Source organism: Mercenaria mercenaria, chromosome 9, assembly GCF_021730395.1.
Source record: "Mercenaria mercenaria strain notata chromosome 9, MADL_Memer_1, whole genome shotgun sequence".
Classification (NCBI taxonomy): Eukaryota; Metazoa; Mollusca; class Bivalvia; order Venerida; family Veneridae; genus Mercenaria; species Mercenaria mercenaria.
This window is the reverse complement of record NC_069369.1, coordinates 44,363,984-44,379,639: the sequence shown is the minus strand read 5'-3', so window position 1 is coordinate 44,379,639 and position 15,656 is coordinate 44,363,984. Positions and strand designations below refer to the sequence as shown.

Below are 15,656 nucleotides of genomic sequence, written 5' to 3'. Positions count from 1 at the left end.
ATTTTCACTTTGTGAGGCACATAGCTCAAAAAGTATTTAATATAAATGGTTGAAAACTTGCATAAGTCTTAATCATGATATAAACTTGCACACCTCTAATTTTTTGGCTGGCTCCACCCCCTATTTTTAAAGTTATGGCGCCTAAAATAGCAAAAAAATGCACTTTTTCACCTAATTATGTGCCTAGCTCAAAAAGTATTTGATGTAAATTCAGAAAACCTTACTGGAGTCTCATGGTGTACCCTTGCACACTTGGCATTCTTCTTAAGAATCTTAGCTCTTATTACAGAGTTATGGCCCTTGAAATAGCCAAAATAGTGGATTCTTTGTTTGTGATGCACATAGCTCAAAAAGTATATGGCCTAGAATAATGAATCCTTTTCATAAAATGTTTGTTGAGGCTATACCCTCAAACTGAGACTACAAACATTTGAATTATTGCCCCTTATTTGTGACAAATGTACCAGTGGGGGGCACACCCTGTGTCCTACAGACACATTCTAGTTTACCTAATTATTTGCCTAGCTCAAAAAGTATTAGATGTAAATTCAGGAAACCTTGCTGGAGTCTTTATCGTGATGTGACTTTGCACACTTAGCATTCTTCTTGAGAATCTTAGCTTTTATTACAGAGTTATGGCCCTTGAAATAGCCAAAATAGTGGATTTTTTGTTTGTGATGCTCATAGCTCAAAAAGTATATGGCCTAGAATAAAGAATCCTTTTCTCCTTTTCATAAAGTGTTTGTTGAGGCTATACCCTCAAACTGAGACTGCAAACATTTGAATTATTACCCCTTATTTGTGACAAATGTACCAGTGGGGGGGCACACCCTGTTTCCTTAGACACATTCTAGTTTCCATTCAATACACAGCCCTATTGAGAACGCTTGGGCCTAGGATCATGAAACTTGGTAGGGAGGTTGGTCATGACCAGCAGATGACCCCTATTGATTTTGAGGTCAATAGGTCAAAGGTCAAGGTCACATTGACCCAGAAGAGGAGAACTTTTGTGTACAGTGTCCAAATAATTTCTGTTCCTTGTGCAATTACTGTATGCATCAAGGGGGGCATTCCGTGTTCTACGAGCTCTTGTTTTACCAAATCTTTACCCTGCTCATTCAGTTTGGGCAGAACCATTTATTATTCAAAGGGGTGTTCAGTGAAAATCTACTGACTGAATAGGAAACAGCGCAGACCAAGGTCAGCCTGCACGGATGTGCAGGCTGATCTTGGTTGGCACTGGTCGCATAGGCAGAATCACTTACTGCCAGGAGGCTAAGGGTTAATGTTATACTTTCAGCAATACAGTTTGTATTGTCAGATGAATTCAGTCATCTTCGACCAGAGCAGAGACAGGCATTGCTACATGAGGGAACAGGTCCAAGAGTGATCTCAGCATTTGTTGAAGTGATTTTCGATAACTCTGACAACCGTATACCTGTAAGTCCTTAAGTATAATCCTGATTAGGGCTGGGACAATTTCAAAATTTTGAAACCGGTTAATCATTTGTATGAAATCGAATCGAACCGGTTAATCAGCCGCCATATTTGAAATGTTGTTTTCTTTCCTGACAACCGTATAAAGGTACTTCATCAGCTGACTTCATTAGGAACTTACAGACTTAAATATCGTTTGGAAGCAGTGTGATCATTAATAAGTCATATTTTGGTGTATTTTATTTTAGAGATATCACGTTAAGCAAATCCAAGACTATCAGTTGATGTGTTTCAGCGGAAATATACTGCGGGTCTGTGTGCTGGTAAAAAAAAATTTATATAGATAAATTATTTGTGATGTTTATTGTTTGAGAGCGATTAACGGTTTTGTAAAATTGAAACCGGTTTCACCTAGTAATCGAATCTGATCCGATTAACCGAGTAATCGTCCCAGTCCTAATCCTGATCATGTTGAAATAGCTGAGATTCGTCAAAGAAATACACAGAAAACAGTTCTGGTAAAAAATTTTCCCCGAAGGTGGGCATATTAAAATTGCACTGTCCGTCCGTCTGTGTGCGGACGTCCGTCCGTGCGTCCTTGTAAATTCTTGTCCGGGCTGTAGCTCTGCCATCCATAAAGGGATTTTGAAATAACTTTGCATAAATGTTCACCATAATGAGACGACATGTCATGCACAAGACCCAGACCCCTAGCTCCAAGGTCAAGGTCACACTTAGAGGTAAAGGTTAACAGGCTCTGTTTTGTATCCGGTCCGTAACTCTGCCATTCATAAAGGGATTTTGAAATAACTTTGCATAAATGTTAACCATAATGAGACGGCGTCCGTCCACACTTTCCTTTAAACAAGATCTAAACCACCAGGCCAATTTTTATGAAACTTCACAGGAATATTCCTTGGATGGTCTTCTTTAAAAATTGTTCAAAGAATTGAATTCCATACAGAACTCTGATTGCCATGGCAACTGAAAGGAAGAACTTGTCGAAAACCACAGGTCATAGGGCTTTGATATTTGGTATGTAGCTTCATTTTATGGTCCTCTATCAAGATTGTTCAAATTATCCCCCAGGGTCAAATATGGCCCCACCCTGGGGGTAACATGGTTTATATAGACTTGTATAGGGAAAACTTTGAAAATCTTCTTGTCCAAAACCACAGTTCCTAGGGCTTTGATATTTGGTTTGTAGCATCATCTAGTGGTCCACTACCAAGATTGTTCAAATTATCCCCCTAGGGTCAGATATGGCCCCGCTCTAGGGGTCATATAGTTTATAAAGTATATAGGGAAAAACTTTGAAAATTTTGTCCAAAACCACAGTTCCTAGGGCTTTGATATTTGGTGTGTAGCATCATCTATTGGTCCTCTACCAAGTTTTTTCAAATTATCCCACAAGGGTCAAATATGGCCCAACCCTGGGTGTCACATGGTTTATGTAGACTTGTATAGGGAAAAACTTTGAAAATCTTCTTGTCCAAAAGCACAGAGCCTAGGGCTTTGATATTTGATATGAAGTATCATCTAATGGTCCTCTACCAAGTTTGTTCATAGTTATGCCCCCCTTCAAAGAGGGAGGGGTATATTGTTTTGCAGATGTCGGCCGGTCTGTCGGTTGGAATGTAGACCAATCCGTTTCCAGATGATAACTCAAGAACGCTTGGGCCTAGGATCATGAAAGTCGATAGGAAGGTTGGTCATTACCAGTAGATGACCCCTATTGATTTTGAGATCTGAATGTCAAAGGTCAAGGTCACAGTGGCCAGGAACAGTAAAACGGTTTCCGGGCGATAACTCAAGAACGCTTTGGCCTAGGATCAGGATGTTGATGAAAGTTGATAGGGAGATTGGTCATGACCAGCAGAAGACCCCTATTGATTTTGAGGTCATTAGGTCAAAGTGCAAGGTCACATTGGCCAGGAACAGTTAAACAGTTTCTGGACGATAACTTTAGAATGTTTGGGCCAAGGGTCATTAAAGATGATACAGAGGTTCATCATGACGAGCAGATGACCCCTATTGATTTTGAGGTCAGTAGGTCAAAGGTCAAGGTTACTGTGACTGGGAACATTTAAACCGTTTGCAGACAATTTCTTGAGTGCAGACAATTTCTTGAACACTTGGGCCTAGGATCATGGAACTTGATAGGGAGGCTGGTCATGACCAGTAGATGACCCCTATAGATTTTGAGGTCAGTAGGCCAAAGGTCACATTGACCCGGAACAGTTAAACCCTTTTAGGACGATACCTTGAGAACGCTTGGGCCTAGGACCACGAAACCTAATAGGGAGCTTGATCATGACCAGCTGATGACCCCTGTTGATTTTGAGGTCAATAGGTCAAAAGTCAAGGTCACATTGAACAAGAACAGTAGAACTTTTGTTTACATTGAGCAAATAATTTCTGTTCCTTGTGCAATTACTGAATGCATCAAGGGGGGCATTTCGTGTTTGACGAGCTCTTGTTTCCTCCTAGGCATACATGTCAAGTTCCATGGACAATTTTCCAGGAGATTTCAGTTGAAAATCCAGGAGATTTTATCGACCAGCATTTTTAGCTCACCTGTCACATAGTGACAAGGTGAGCTTTTGTGATCACCCTTCGTCCGTCGTCAGTCCGTCCGTCCGTGCGTGCGTCAACAATTTCTTGTCTGCACGATAGTGGTTTCATTTATGATTTTATTTTAACCAAACTTGCACACAACTTGTATCACCATAAGATCTCGGTTCTTTTCTTGAACTGGCCAGATCCCATTATGGGTTCTAGAGTTATGGCCCCTGAAAGGGCCAAAATTAGCTATTATAGCACAATAGCAGCTTTATTTATGATTTGATTTTTACTAAACTGGCACACAACTTGTATCACAATAAGATCTTGGTTCCTTTCTTGAACTGGCCAGATTCCGTTATGGGTTCCAGAGTTATGGCCCCTGAAAGGGCCAGAATTAGCTATTTTGACCTTGTCTGCGCAATAGCAGCTTCATTTATGATTTTATTTTAACCAAACTTGCACACAACTTGTATCACTATAAGATTTTGGTTCCTTTCGTGAACTGGCGAGATCCCATCATGGGTTCCAGAGTTATGGCCCCCTAAAGGTCCAAAATTGGCTATTTTGGCTTTTGCAGCCATATAGAGACTTCATTTATGGTTTTATTTGATACAAACTTCCAAAATATCTTCAACAACAATAAATCTTGGATTCCATGACAAATCAGATCCAATCGTAGTTTCCAGTGTTATTTTATATCTGATTACCTCCCCTGATTGTAATCAAAATGGATTTATATCAGTACCAGTACTTATAGGACTTATTTGAAATTTCATTATTGTCATTAGTTGGACTGAGCCAATCAGGGTAGATAACTAGGGACTGATTTTATGTCAAAATACCTCCCTTTATTTCAAATTAAAATGGGTATATCTCCGTAACAAATGAAGATACTGATCTGAAATTTCATTTCTGTCAACAGATTTATTTGGCAGATCCTTCTTTTGTTCACTTACAATAATTTTCTTTTTAATTACTTCCCTTTTACGTTACTATAAATAGCTTGTTAGCTGCTCAGGTGAGTTTTTCTGATCGCTCGATGTCCGGCGTCTGTCTGTCGTCTGTCGTCCGTCAACATTTAGCTTGTGTATTTTTCAACTGATCTTCATGAAAATTGGTCAGAATGATTACCTTGATAAAATCTAGGCCAAGTTCGAAAGTGGGTCATCTATGGTCAAAAACTAGGTCACTAGGTCAAATCAAAGAAAAACCTTGTGTATGCGATAGAGGCTGTATTTTTCAATTAATCTTCATTAAATTTAGCCAGAATGATAACCTTGATGAAATCTAGGCCGAGTTGTAAAATGGGTCATCTCGGGTCAAAAACTAGGTCACTAGGTCAAATCAAAGAAAAACCTTGTGTATGCGATAGAGGCTGTATTTTTCAATTGATCTTCATGAATATTGGTCAGAATGATTGCCTTGATGAAATCTAGGCCGTGTTCGAAAATGGGTCATCTCGGGTCAAAAACTAGGTCACTAGGTCAAATCAAAGAAAAACCTTGTGTATGCGATAGAGGCTGTATTTTTCATTTGATCTTCATGAATATTAGTTAGAATGATTGCCTTGATGAAATCTAGGACGAGTTCGAATATGGGTCATCTCGGGTCAAAAACTAGGTCACTAGGTCAAATCAAAGAAAAACCTTGTGTATGTGATAGAGGCTGTATTTTTAGCTCACCTGTCACAAAGTGACAAGGTGAGCTTTTGTGATCGTGCGGTGTCCGTCGTCTGTCCGTGCGTGCGTGCGTGCGTCCATAAACTTTTGCTTGTGACCACTCTAGAGGTCACATTTTTCATGGAATCTTTATGAAAGTTTGTCAGAATGTTTATCTTGATGATATCTAGGTCAAGTTCGAAACTGGGTCACGTGCCATCAAAAACTAGGTCAGTAGGTCTAAAAATAGAAAAACCTTGTGACCTCTCTAGAGGCCATATATTTCATGAGATCTTCATGAAAATTGGTCAGAATGTTCACCTTGATGATATCTAGGTCAAGTTCGAAACTGGGTCACGTGCCTTCAAAATCTAGGTCAGTAGGTCAAATAATAGAAAAACCTTGTGACCTCTCTAAAGGCCATGTTTTTCATGGGATCTGTATGAAAGTTGGTCTGAATGTTCATCTTGTTGATATCTAGGCCAAGTTTGAAACTGGGTCACGTGCGGTCAAAAACTAGGTCAGTAGGTCTAAAAATAGAAAAACCTTGTGACCTCTCTAGAGGCCATATATTTCATGAGATCTTCATGAAAATTGGTCAGAATGTTCACCTTGATGATATCTAGGTCAGGTTCGAAAGTGGGTCACATGCCATCAAAAACTAGGTCAGTAGGTCAAATAATAGAAAAACCTTGTGACCTCTCTAGAGGCCATATTTTTCATGGGATCTGTATGAAAATTGGTCTGAATGTTCACCTTGATGATATCTAGGTCAAGTTCAATAGTGGGTCAGGTGCCTTCAAAAACTAGGTCAGTAGGTCAAATAATAGAAAAACCCTGTGACCTCTCTGAAGGCCATATTTTTCATGGGATCTGTATGAAAATTGGTCTGAATGTTCATCTTGATGATATCTAGGTCAGGTTTGAAACAGGGTCATGTGCGGTGAAAAACTAGGTCAGTAGGTTTAAAAATAGAAAAACCTTGTGACCTCTCTAGAGGCCATACTTTTGAATGGATCTCCATAGAAATTGGTCAGAATGTTCACCTTGATGATATCTAGGTCAAGTTTGAAACTGGGTCACGTGCCATAAAAAACTAGGTCAGTAGGTCAAATAATAAGAAAACATTGTGACCTCTCTAGAGGACTTTCTTTTCATGGGATCTGTATGAAAGTTGGTCTGAATGTTCATCTTGCTGATATCTAGGTCAGATTTGAAACTGGGTCAACTGCGGTCAAAAACTGGGTCAGTAGGTCTAAAATTATTAAAATCTTTTGACCTCTCTAGAGGCCATATTTTTCAATGGATGTTAATGAAAATTGATCTGAATGTTCACCTTGATGATATCTAGGTCAATTTCGAAACTGGGTCACGTGCGGTCAAAAACCAGGCCAGTAGGTATAAAAATAGAAAAACCTTGTGACCTCTCTAGAGGCCATGTTTTTCATGAGATCTTCATGAAAATTAGTGAGAATATTCACCTTGATGATATCTAGATAAAATTCAAAACAGGGTCACGTACCTTCGAAAACTAGGTCAACAGGTCAAATAATAGAAAAACCTTGTGACCTCTCTAGAGACCATATTTTTCAATAGATCTTCATGGAAATTGGTGAGAATTTTTATCTTGATAATATCTAGGTCAAGTTCAAAACTGGGTCACATGAGCTCAAAAACTAGGTCACTATGTCAAATAATAGAAAAAACGACGTCGTACTCAAAACTGGGTCATGTGGGAAGAGTTGAGCGATTCAGGACCATGATGGTCCTCTTGTTCAATTATTCTTCATGAATATTGGTCAGAATGATAATCTTGATGAAATCTAGGCCCAGTTGGAAAATGGGTCATCTCGGGTCAAAAACTAGGTCACTAGGTCAAATCAATGAAAAACCTTGTGTATGCGATAGAGGCTGTATTTTTCAATTGATCTTCATGAGTATCGGTCAGAATGATTGCCTTGATGAAATCTAGGCCAAGTTCGAAAATGGGTCATCTCGGTTCAAAAACTAGGTCACTAGGTCAAATCAAAGAAAAACCTTGTGTATGCGATAGAGGCGGTATTTTTCAATTGATCTTCATGAATTTTGGTCAGAATGATTAACTTGATGAAATCTAGGCCGAGTTCGAAAATGGGTCATCTGGGGTCAAAAACTAGGTCACTAGGTCAAATCAAGGAAAAACCTTGTGTATGCGATAGAGGATGTATTTTTCAACTGATCTTCATGAAATTTAGCCAGAATGATAACCTTGATCAAATCTAGGCCGAGTTCGAAAATGGGTCATCTGGGGTCAAAAACTATGTCACTAGGTCAAATCGAAGAAAAACATTGTGTATATAAATAGCCTATTTTTAGTAACTTTTTTATTATTGGCCGTAGGGAAAAACTGAGACCACTTTTCTGTGGTACAACATGGATGGTACCTCCAATTTTTAGGTGTATTTTGACATATCTGTACCTTGTAAGAATTTTGTTTTTCTTTTTGGTTAAATTTCTTTCCTTTGTTGTTCCTGTCCTTTGGACTTAGATATTTTTTCTGAGGACCTTCTTGTCCTCAAGTGCAATGATAACAGGTGAGCGATATAGGGCCATCATGGCCCTCTTGTTAGGTGTATTTTGACCTATCTCTACCAGGTAAGCAGTTTTGTGTGGATTTTATATTACGTAGAATTATTATCAGTATTCTTTTTTTTTTAGGATTAACTTCCCTTTTGTTGTTACTATAAATGATTTATATTACAACTTTTTTTTATACCCACACCAAACATGTTTGGGGATGGGGGGGCTATATAGGAGTCAGTTTTGTCGCGTCTCGTCGCGTTGCGTTGTGAAATCTGTTATCTCAGTTATTACTAAATGGATTTGATTCAAACTTAAAATAGATTCCACCTTATCACCCGCATCAAGTGACACAAGGTGCATAACTCTGACACCAATTTTTCATGCATTATGCCCCCCTTTTACTTAGAATTTAAGGTTAATTTTGATGTGTTTTCACTATATCTCAGTTATTACTGAATGGATTTGCTTCAAACTTAAAATAGATGTTCCACCTTATCACCCACATCATGTGACATAAGGTGCATAACTCTGACACCAATTTTTCATGAATTATGCCCCCTTTTACTTAGAATTAGGTTAATTTTGATGCATTTTCACTTTATATCATTCTGATTGGTTTAGAGCCAAAGGGAAGTTACCTTTTTTATATGCCTGTTTGAAAAATGGGACGTATTATGGGAACGCCCCTGGCGGGCGGGCGGGCAGCGTCCACAGACTTTGTCCAGAGCATATCTTCTACATGCATGGAGGGATTTTGATGAAACTTGGCACAGTTGTTCACCATCATGAGACGGAGTGTCGTGCGCAAGAACCAGGTCCCTAGGTCTAAGATCAAGGTCACACTTAGAGGTCAAAGGATACAAGAATGAAAACCTTGTCCGGAGCATTTCTTCTTCATGCATAGAGGGATTTTGATATAACTCGGCACAAATGTTCACCACTACGAGACAGAGTGTCATGCGCAGGAACCAGGTCCCTAGGTCTAAGGTCAAGGTCACATTTAGAGGCCAAAGGTCAGATACAAGAATGACTTTGTCCGAAGCATTTCTTCTTCATGCATGGAAGGATTTTGATGTAACTTGGCACAATTATACACCATCATGAGACGAAGTGTCATGCGCAGTTCCCTTCTTTAGAATTACTTCCCTTTGTTGTTACTTTAAATAGCTTATATTGTAACTTTTTTATTACTAGTCGTAGGGAAAAATTGAGACCACATTTCTGTAGTACAACATGCGTGCTACATCCAATTTTGAGGTGTATTTTGACCAATCTCTACCTGGTAAAGATTTTTGTGTGTAGTTACAATTTTTTTTTGGATTTTTTTTTTTTTTTTTTTTTTTTTTTTTGTAAGATTAGCTTCCCTTAGTTGTTACTATAAATAACTTATTTTGTAACTTTTTTATAATTGACCATAGGGAAAAACCAAGACCACTTTTCTGTGGTACAACATAGATGTTACTTTCCAATTTTTATACGCCCGAATGGACGTATTATGTTATGACGCTGGTGTCCGTCTGTCCGTCCGTCCGTCTGTCCATTAGCAATTTCGTGTCCGCTCTGTAACTCCTGAACCCCTTGAAGAATTTCAAGGAAACTTTACACAAATGTTCACCACACTGAGACGATGTGCAGACCGCATGTTTTGGATGTCTCACTTCAAGGTCAAGGTCACACTTAGGAGTCAAAGGTCATATCAGTTTGTTTCGTGTCCGCTCTAACTCTTGAACCCCTTGAAGGATTTCAAAGAAACTTGACACAAATGTTCACCACACCAAGACGACGTGCAGAGCGCATGTTCCGGATGACTTGCTTCAAGGTCAAGGTCACACTTAGGGGTCAAAAGTCATATCAGTTTGTTTTGTGTCCGCTCTGTAACTCTTGAACTGCTGGAAGGATTTCAAAGAAACTTGGCAGAAATGTTCACCACATTGTAACGATGTGCAGAGCGCATGTTCCGGGTGACTCGCTTCAAGGTCAAGGTCACACTTAAGGGTCAAAGGTCATATATGACTTTGCTTTGTGTATATTGCTCTGCATTGCAGTGGTCTTGTTTTTATTTGGCAGATCTCTTTTTTGTACTTTTTTTTTGAATTACTTCCCTTTTATATTACTATAAATAGCTTATTTTGAAACTTTTTTATTATTGGCCGTAGGGAAAAACCGAGACCACTTTTCTGTGGTACAACATGGATGGTACCTCCAATTTTAAGGTGTATTTTTACATACCTATACCTGATAAGGATTTTTTTGTAGACTTTGATTTTTTTTTTTTTTTGTGGACTTAGATTTGTTTTTTGAAGTTTTCCTTTTGTTGTTCCAGTCCTTTGGGGCTACAACAGTCAAGTTCTTAAAATTTTGCTCAAATCCTATGATGTAAGCCTTCGGGCGTATATTGCCCCGCATGGCGGCGCTCTTGTAGGTGTATTTTAAGGTATCTCTACCTGGTTAGGAATTTTTTTGTGGACTTAGAAAAACAAAAGAATTAAAATGATTACTAAACAACCACAAAATTAAAATTCCATTTGCAAATACAGGTGCTAGAGTAAAGAAATTTGCTGTGACGGGCTTATATTGTGACATTCTGGCACTCTTGTTAAAACTTTTGTACTGAGTTACTTCCCCTTAAATTCCAAGAATTAGTCTATTTTTAGAAATTCTATTTTTAGATTTCCAATATTTTAGGTATTTTTATGCCCCCGAAGGGAGGCATATAGTTTTTGAACCGTCTCTGTCTGTCGGTCTGTCAGTCTGTCGGTCCGTCCGCAATTTTCATGCAAGACCCAGGTCCGTAGCTCAAAGGTCAAGGTCAGACTTAGACGTTAAAGGTCATTTTTCATGATAGTGCATTGATGGGCATGTCTGGTCCATATCTTTGTCATTCATGCAATGATTTTAAAATAACTATGCATGAATGTGTGACACAGTAAGACGACGTGTCGCGCGCAAGACCCAGCTCCGTAGGTCAAAGGTCCTAAACTCTAACATCGGCCATAACTATTCATTCAAAGTGCCATCGGGGGCATGTGTCATCCTATGGAGACAGCTCTTGTTTTAACTTTTTAGCTCACCTGAGCACAAAGTGCTCTTGGTGAGGTATTGTGATCACGCTGTGTCCGGCGTCCATCGTGCGTCCGTCCGAGCTCACATTTGCATACTTAGGTGGCTATAGAAACAATAGGTAACTGTACTTTTTCTTTGATGTCATTCATTCCGTAAGGCTTTTATGTGGCTATTTTTCTCTTACGTGGCTAAAAGAACAATAGAGGGAACAAAAGAGTAGCCACATAAGTATCCATATGTAGGAACGTCCGTCCAGGCGTCCGTCAAGTCGTCCATCCATCTTCAACATTTGTGTTTAAACGACATCTCCTCCAAAACCACTGAATTGATTTCAAGAAACTCGGCCATGATGTTCCTTAGTTGGTCCTCTACCAAAGTTGTTCAAACGGTTCCGCTTGGTTGCACATAGGGGCTGCCAGGGCTAAAAATAGAAAAAACTTCAAATGACATCTCCTCCTAAACCAATGGTCCGATTTTCAAATAATTTCACAGAAATGGTCCTTATGTCACCCTCTACCAAGATTGTTCAAATTATACCGATTTGTCGAAAAACATGGCTGCTAGAGGGCTTGTCACTTTTCCCTATATGTATATAGTGGAAACTTTAGAAATCTTCTCGTATGAAACCGCTAGCCCGGTTTTAGAATAATTTTACACAAGTGGTCCTTGTGTGACCCTCTACCAAGGTTTAAATTATTTTGATTTGTCAAAAAACATGGCCGCCAGAGAGCGTGGTCACATTTCCCTATAATTTTTTTATGCCCCCGAAGGGAGGCATATTAGTTTTCAACTGTCCGTCCGTTCGTTAGTTCGTTCGTTCGTCACAACGTTATCTTTTTGCATGAAGGCACTTTACTTGCAAACCACTGCACCCAGCACCTTCAAACTTCACATGCTGATAGTACTTATTGAGTACACGACCCCTACTGACTTTGGGGTCACCAGGTCAAAGGTCAAGGACGCCAGGTCAAAGGTCAAGGCGCTGCGGGGGCATTTGTCACCATTAGTGACAGCTCTTGTTTTATGTATATAGTGGAAACTTAAAAAAAATCTTCTTGTTTGAAACTGCAAGCCCGATTTTAAAATAATTTTACACAAATGGTTCTTTGTGACCCTCTACCAAAATTGTTCAAATTATTCAGATTTGTCAAAAAACATGGCTGCCAGGGGGCGTGGTCACATATTTTCTCTGAATCAATAATAGCTAGAGCCTTGATATTTGGCTTGTGATATCAGATTTGTAATGTCTACCATAACTATTCAAATTATTGCCCTAGGTTCAAAAGTGTGTGTGACATGTATTAATATAGGCTAACATAGAAGAAACCTAACTCTGTACAAACACACTTGAAGCCTTGTACACAGGTGAGCGCTTTAGGGTCAATGGCCCTCTTGTTTATTATAAGTCCTATGTATTTTTGTGCCCCCCCATGAGTGGTGGGGGCATATAGATTTGGTCTTGTCCGTGCGTCCGTCCGTCCGAAGTTCGTGATGCGCCTAGCTTGAAAAGTATTTGATATAAATTGATGAAACCTTGCATGAGTCTTTATCATGATATGAACTTGCGCACCTCCTATTTTTCGTCTGGCTCCGCCCCCTATTTTCAGAGTTATGGCCCCTGAAATAGTCAAAAATGCACATTTTTACCTTGTGACACGCCTAGCTCAAAAAGTATTTGATATAGATTCATGAAACCTTGCATGAGTCTTAATCATGATATGAACTTGCGCACCTCCTATTTTTCATTTGGCTCCGTCCCCTATTTTCAGAGTTATGGCCCCTGAAATAGTCAAAAATGCACATTTTTACCTTGTGACACGCCTAGCTCAAAAAGTATTTGATATAGATTCATGAAACCTTGCATGAGTCTTAATCATGATATGAACTTGCGCACCTCCTATTTTTCATCTGGCTCCGCCCCCTATTTTCAGAGTTATGGCCCCTGAAATAGTCAAAAATGCACATTTTCACCTTGTGACATGCCTAGCTCAAAAAGTATTTGATATAGATTCATGAAATCTTGCATGAGTCTTAATCATGATATGAACTTGGGCACCTCCTATTTTTCGTCTGGCTCCGCCCCCTATTTTCAGAGTTATGGCCTCTGAAATAGTCAAAAATGCACATTTTCACCTTGTGACATGCCTAGCTCAAAAAGTATTTGATATAAATTCATGAAACCTTGCATGAGTCTTAATCATGATATGAATTTGCGCACCTCCTATTTTTCATTTGGGTCCGCCCCCTATTTTTAGAGTTATGGCCCCTGAAATAGTCAAAAATGTACATTTTCACTTTGTGAGGCACATAGCTCAAAAAGTATTTAATATAAATGGTTGAAAACTTGCATAAGTCTTAATCATGATATAAACTTGCACACCTCTAATTTTTTGGCTGGCTCCACCCCCTATTTTTAAAATTTATGGCCCCTGAAATAGCAAAAAAAATGCACTTTTTCACCTAATTATGTGCCTAGCTCAAAAAGTATTTGGGCTGTTTTAAAAAAAATGGCAGGAAACATGTAAAAATGATCAAAAATTAAAATGGGTCTAAGTAGCATTCTTATTACCTCATTTTAATAAGCCGTCATTGCAGTCTATAAAAATGGTTGCGTGCAAACAATACAACACATAATAAGTTTTTTATTGATCTTTAATTCAACTGACCCAACAAAAAAGAGAAAACAACATACCATCTTCAAAGTCACTGCAGAAACAAGAAGTATAATTCTTTGTGTCTTTTTATGCTAACTTTTCTTAGTTTAGGTGTTAAAGAAAATGAAAAAAATGTCCGAGCTAGCTATATGCCTCCAAAAAATTAAATTAATTGATTTTTTCGTTATTTAGCTCAATTTTATGGCTATTATAATGAAGAAAGTTTGTTTTTTAAATTAACTGCATACTCTTAATACAAAAAGGCAACTTTGCCATATATTTTAAAGAATATCAAAAAAATACCACAAGGTATAACATAAACATAACTTAGTATTTCATATTACAGAACTGATTAACAGTTTGACCAATAAATGTTTCACTCCTGACATAATACACATTATTACCATAACTTAGATTTTAACTTAATATTGTGATCTAAACAGAATGCAAGTGTAATAACACCTTAATTTATTATTGCAATGCAGAAAAGAAGCGACTTTTTAACAGTTTTGATTCTGAAACTTTGATATTTTTACATTTTTAGAACAACAACGATGAATTTGATTCAAGAAACAACAACAGATTTTCAACTTTGAGTTAACTTACGAACAGTTTTATAAGAACAGCTCCTCACAGTGCTGATTTGTTACATATCAAAGTAACAATGAGCTATTAATAGAATATAACCATGATAACTTCTGAAAACATAAAAATGTCAAAATGTTTCACTCCTGACACGTTTGTCAACTTAAACACTAAGAATGAATAGTTCATCCTGAACATTCAAGCTCTGGTATATTGAACTCCATTTTGATTCCACTGCAAGGCAACAGTTAGGCTGAGTTAGAGTTTGTTAAGTATCATTTAGTGACTGCCAGGACACACCAGTGCTTGACTATGTTTGAACTTTCGGAAAGCCTCAGTGTCTTCTGGAGGAACCTCAACTGTATTTCCGGTTCATCAACCTTTTCAACCTGCAAAATTACGTGAAATGCAAGGTTATATTTAGAAATTAGAGCTAAATATTACACAAGTCATATTTTATTACCTTAACATATAAACTTGATTATTTTATATTATTACAAGTGTCAGTTTCTAGACTACTATCGTAATTAAACCCCCTGAACATCAGAGTTGTAAGGTGGGTTAACTGGTTTCAGTTTGTCTGACTATCAGTCTGTTCATCTGCCTGTCTGTCCATCTGTCTGTAGACACAATCCTGTGCTCATCAGTTGTTACCCCCCAAAAAACTCAAGTTGTAAGGGGGTATACTAGTTTCCTTTTGTCTGTCTATAGACACAGTCTTGTGCAAATCAACTCTTCTCATCCCCTTGACACAATTTGATGAAACAAACTTCACAAAAGTGAAATTTAACAACTGTAGTTGTACATGGTGCAGGTTATGTTCTCTTTCAGAAAAAAAAATATGCAGAGTTATGGGACTTTGTTTTTTGTTTCTATACTATATACATAGTCTGCATATGCATTCTTGTGCGTGCCTAATCTCCTGAACCCAAGCACACAATTTGATGAAACTTAAGACAAGTGATCAGTAGTAACCCTAGTTGTGCATGGTGCTTGTTAGGTTCTTTCAGAAAAAAATACTGCACAGTTATGGGACTTTGTATTTTGTTAATAAACTATATACATACAATCTGCAGATGCAATTTTGTGCCTCCTAATACCCCAAACCCCTGCATACAAATTTAATGGAACC

The 15,656-nt window shown here is 38.3% G+C and overlaps 1 protein-coding gene across 1 annotated transcript in view; it reads left to right on the top strand.

Annotated features, from left to right (window-relative positions):
- LOC123546154 (structural maintenance of chromosomes protein 3-like) overlaps positions 1-15,656 on the top strand; it is a 446,003-nt gene that overhangs the window by 49,238 nt on the left and 381,109 nt on the right. Inside the window, exon 4 of the mRNA XM_053551316.1 lies at positions 1,301-1,440. Coding sequence (XP_053407291.1) covers positions 1,301-1,440 — 140 coding nt within the window. The remainder of the gene's footprint in view (positions 1-1,300; positions 1,441-15,656) is intronic.